This window comes from Chamaea fasciata, unplaced genomic scaffold (assembly GCF_029207755.1).
Source record: "Chamaea fasciata isolate MVZ Bird 193981 ecotype frontalis unplaced genomic scaffold, bChaFas1.0.hap1 SCAF_8, whole genome shotgun sequence".
NCBI classification, from domain to species: Eukaryota; Metazoa; Chordata; class Aves; order Passeriformes; family Sylviidae; genus Chamaea; species Chamaea fasciata.
Genome location: NW_027094093.1, coordinates 1,508,424 through 1,513,524, shown reverse-complemented (window position 1 = coordinate 1,513,524; position 5,101 = coordinate 1,508,424). Strand labels below are relative to the sequence as shown.

The window sequence follows — 5,101 nt, the reverse complement described above, 5'->3', positions numbered from 1 at the left end:
GCACAACAACTCTGGTGAAAGCAGATGTCAAGGAACAGGTATGATAAACTATCGGAGTTCTGCATTCAAGTATCTTTCACCAAATCCATGTATGTAAGATTATTTTTTGCCATTTCAATGTGACATTTATATTTCACCCTCACAAACAGGAGTAACTTAACACAGACAGCATGTTTGGAAAGCATTTGTCTTGAAAACAAAACTCAAGTGAAGAAACTGATGCTGATGAGCCTGGAGTAAAAACCAAAGATGACTCTTGGTCTTTTGATCCAATGAAAGAAATATGCCATAAAAATGGCATATGAGATCCCTTTAAAATTATATCAAAACTGGATCAGGTTGGTGGTTAATACACATTCACTGACGACAGGAATTTACATGATAGATGAAATCCCTTTTTTGTTGGGTTTGTTACAAAACCCTCATCTATTAAAGTAAGTCTCTATCCCGATTATTTGATTTCAGCCTGTGGAAAACTACTCAAACCTGGTTGAATTAAATCATAACCAGATTTTTTGGAAAAAATCGATAGCGATAAACTTCCTGAAACAACGTAAGGACTTTGCATTGGGAAATGTACAATATGTAGGTGAAGGAACATTACCTTAGGCAGCGGCTTCTCCTTAGCACAGTTGATCCCCCCAACAAAGACCATGTTGGGCATCACTGGCCTGACATAGTCGAACACAAAGTCAAACCTCAGGATCCAAACGGCAGCGGAGTTCACAAGATCCGTGAGGGACACATCCCTCTGAAGAACTTCTGAGGAAAGCTTGAGTGCTTCTGCATAGATACCATTGCAGTAGTCAAGCTCCAGGAGGGAAATCAGGGCATTTTCCACCCTCTGGAAAAAGGTCATGTGGTCTGAGTTGAAGCTGAAGAGTCTCGGGATGTAGGACAGAGGGCTCGGGCACTGTGGGGCTGCAAAGTGCAGGTTGCAACCGAATCCCCTCATGAAGAACACAAAGGGAAGGGAAAGATGATGGGCCAGGATGGGCCCACACATGAAGAACGGATCTGTCAGGATGGCATCAAAGCCACTTTGGTTGAGGAACCTCAGGGTCTCCTGGCTGCGGAACAGGTCCTTGCACTGCCCAAAGAAGGTGCTGAAAAGATGCACCGAGGCCTTGTACATTGCCAGGGCATTGAGGGGGAAAGGCTTCTCCATCAGGTGCACAGTGACATATTCCTTGAAGGAGTTATCCAGTTCTTCCAGGGTCTGCCTCACCGGGTGCGTGACCACCTTGTAGGCCTGTGTTGTCTCCATATGCCAGCTCACCTCAGGAACCAGCACCACCACCTCGTGTCCTCTCTCGCTCAGCTTCTCCACCACTTCCTTCATGCTCAGCCAGTGGCTTCCCACCATGGGCACCACCAGGAGCTTCCCTCCGTCTGAGAGGCTGGGCAGGAGCAGGAGGATGGAAATCCAGGCACAGCAAAGCCTTAAAGCCATGTTGTTGTGATTGGGGTAGGTGCTGTGGAAGAGATTTCTCCTGCAGGTTGTAGCCTGTAGATACTTTGGAAAGCAACTGATGGGTGGATTGTGTTGATTGTGCCCTGTTATAATCCTGTTAATGATTCACAGCTTTGGATCGTGGTTGGTTTGTCTTACCTTTTCCCTCCTTACTTGGAATGCCAAGATTTAGTGACCCTTTCAATGCTGAGTAACTGGAGTTCCTCAGAGTTCAATGACTTCCTTGATCTGCTACTTGCATCCTTCAGGACTCCCCATCTTTGTTGTGTCTTGTGTTACACCTTGGCCAGGACCCAGGGAGGCGACCTTGCTGTCAACAACTCCCAAGCCCACAGCAGCAAATGAAAACAGCCTCTCCAGGTTGGAGACACGGATGCCAGGGTGATTCCTGCAGAGATGGAGCAGGAGACCCTGAGGACAGGGCTCGGGCTCTCCTGAGCTGGCAGGAATCTCCTCAGTGCCAGGGACACCACAAAGAGGTGCTGAGAGAGGCTGACTTCTCTCTGTCTAGCCCAAGTTCTCACTTTACAGAGTTGTTTCCCAGCCTGGGAGGTGGCCCTCAGGTAGCTGAAAACTCCTGCCCACCAGGAAGAAGACCAGCACTAAATGTGTTTTAGCAACCACTGCAGCCTCAGGTTTCAGACCTGACTCAGCCAAGGGGCAGGTTCAGCACGGACGTGATTTCCCCAGCCTCACAGCATTGCCATTGATGCCAACATTACAAATAATGCACCCCAGGATATTCACCCCAGCCATGCAGCCTCCATCCCTCAGGCACACAACTTCCCTCATCTCCCTTCATACTATGGTCAATGCACCAAAATGAACTGCATGTTGTTTTTCTCAGATCAGCCTTATTGATTTTTTCTTGGTTTACCAAGTTCTTTGATTATTTGTACTGGGAAGATGGCAGAGAGCAGTTTTATGTCAGGATGGCTTTTGAGCAAACAAAACTTTTGAGCGTCAGAGTAGAAGAGGGAGGCTCTGAGGTAAAAGAGACAAAGACACTCTCTGAAGCTACTATTCTAAACTCTAAAGAAAAAACATCATAGGAACAACCACTAAGTATGTTCAGATTTTTATAAAGCACACTTGGAACTGAGCAGTGGGAAGCTGATCAGTTTAGCAAACAGCATTTTCCCACAACAAAAAGATTAACTTGTGTATTTTGTGATGGCACCCCAGGTGTTTGCTGAAGTGGGATAAGGAGAGGGCCGGCAGGGAAATGTCCTGCCCTCCCCTCCCTCTTGCTGCAGGATCAATTTTCCATCCAAACCTTCAGCGTAAGGAATGGGTGCAAAGGCAATCCCAGGATGGGTGAAGTTAATCAGTACCTCAGTGTTGGTGAATTTGCCAAAAACTCCCTCACTTGGCCTGGTTAGCCCAGGTTATCCCAGCCAGGAGTTCTGGAATTTGCTGGGTTCAAGGTAGGGCAAGATCAAAGCTGCTCCCTGCTCACTCATAAGCCAAGGAAGAGTGGGAAGGCTGGATTTGGTTCAAAGTCACCAATTTGAGGACAGCCTTTTCCAGAGCTGGGGAAGGTGTTAAAAAATCTTCTGAGCTGAGGCAACTGGGGGTATTTATGGAGTAAAGGAGTCTCAGGGGGACTTTGTCAGTCTCTACATCTCCCTGATGGGAAATGGTGTGGGATCAGGCTGTCTTGCTATATCCCAAAGGAAAGGATGAGAGGAAATGGATTTAAGTTGCACCAGGGGAGAATCAAAAAAGTGGATATTAAAAAAAAAAAAATCACTGAAGAGTGGTTAAGTGTTGGAATTTTTTGACCAGGGAGTTAGTGGAGTCGCCGTGTCTGGAAGTGTCCAAGAGGAGCCTGGATGTGGCATTTGGGGACATGGTTTAGGGGTGATGATGGCAGTGGTGGCATGAGGCTGGGCCTGGTGATCCTGCAGGTCTTTTCCAAGCTTGATGATTCTGTCAGGTGCACACTGGGCCATTCCAGGCTCAAGAGGGAATTGTTAGGGTAGCTCCAACACACAGATCAAGGCTGGCATAAATCCATGACTGGAGATCCTGAAATACCTCTTATAAAGGCATGAGAAGAGATCCCCAAACCCCTCCATGGCCAGAGATGCCAAACCTCTCTAATAAATCCAGGCAGAGATGCCAAAGCCACTCTAATATATCTATGACAGGAGATGCCATATCGCTCTAATAACTTCATGACAATAGATCCACAAGCCCCTCTAAGAAATCCATGAAAGGCCGTTGGCAAACCGTTCTAATAAATCCATGCCAGGAGATCCCAAAATCCTTGAATAAACCCATGGCAGGAGATCTCAAACCCCCTGTTATAAATGAGTAATGAGATGGTTGGCTCTCACAATTAAGGGATAAATACTATGTGTATGTTAGAAGAAGTTTTGTAGAGTTATGTTTCTGTAATATGTCCTCCCATAGTCCTCTTTCCCCTCTCCCTTACATTGTTGTCACACCATGGCCTTGGCAATCAGGGCACTGGAGGAGGGCCAGTTTGTTACTGTGGCAACACTTGACCTCCAATCAAGATGTAAGAAAGTGATCTCCACCAATGGACAGCAAAGAAGGGGTTGACTGAGAGGACTTTGGGAGGGGCTAGGAGTATAGAAGGCAAAGCATCCATTTTGTAGCTGAGCACGTGGCTGCTGGTCATAGAGACTCTCAGCGCTGCCCTTTCTCCTTATTCAGTCTTTTGTTGTATTTTGTTAAGGTTTAATAAACCTTTGAAATTTTAAAAGTGAGCATTGTTTCTCACAAATGGGACTTGTCCAGGATATACACCTCATCTCCCTGGCCCTAGGAGTCTTCCAGAAAGAAGCAAACCCTTCTGTAAATTCAGCAGCTCAATCGATTTTTCCTGGGACCATTGGTAATCGCAGGTCGAAACCCCAGGGACAGTGGAAGCCTGAATAATGAAAAGGGAGAGGGGGAAGGTGAGTACCATCCTCATAATTGTTTTGGCCAGATTGTTCATCCATAATCCTCGTGTAGAAACATCAGCTCCAGACAAGTAGTACACAAGACCCGTTCCTGGTCTGTTGGAGCTTCAGGATATTGGACATTTGGACAAATAGGGCTGCATGTGACAGAGAGATAAGAAAAAGCAGCAGTGCGAGGCTGCCAGCAGTGGTAACTGCCAAGTGGCAGGGTCTGGCATTCCCAGAGTGCAGACAGTGGACAAAGAGTTGTATGTTTCCCGAGTGAGAAACGCCAGCAGGAGCTGGTCTGTGTTAGCGGTGGCCAGCACAGTAACTTCCAGTTTTCGCTGACCCAGTCTGAGTGTCGAGAACTTTGGGATGTGTGGGGGTCTTGTAAACTGCAGGGCTTGCTGACTCAGCAGCACTAGGTGCAGATCATGCGTGGCACTACCGAGGATCAGAGGTGGACTCGGTTGTGTGGAGTCTCAGAGGCCTCAGGCAGGAACCCACATGGGTGATGGCCAGCAGGGACCTGGCGCAGTGGCTCTCAGCACCTGCTAGCCCAGCGGGAGTCGCAGTGGTGCCACTGAGGATCAGGTGCTGACCCAGTGGCAGTGTTCTCAGACTGGAGCGCCAAAGTCTAGCGCTGTAATCTCCAATGCCACCAGCTCAGCTGGTAGGGGGGCGGCAGCTCGCTGGATGGAACCGGCGA

The 5,101-nt window shown here is 47.8% G+C and overlaps 1 protein-coding gene across 1 annotated transcript; it reads right to left on the bottom strand.

Moving 5' to 3' along the window:
* Window positions 1-451: 451 nt before the first annotated feature.
* On the bottom strand, window positions 452-1,554 carry LOC136293038 (UDP-glucuronosyltransferase 1-6-like). Its single transcript, XM_066189300.1, has one exon. It carries the CDS (start codon window positions 1,451-1,453, stop codon window positions 452-454), a length of 1,002 nt encoding a protein of 333 aa, XP_066045397.1. The 5' UTR covers window positions 1,454-1,554.
* Window positions 1,555-5,101: the final 3,547 nt, after the last annotated feature.

Coding starts and splice junctions, on each gene's coding strand:
- LOC136293038 (XM_066189300.1), bottom strand. CDS start 1,453: ATGGCTTTAAGGCTTTGCTGTGCCTGGATTTCCATCCTCCTGCTCCTG.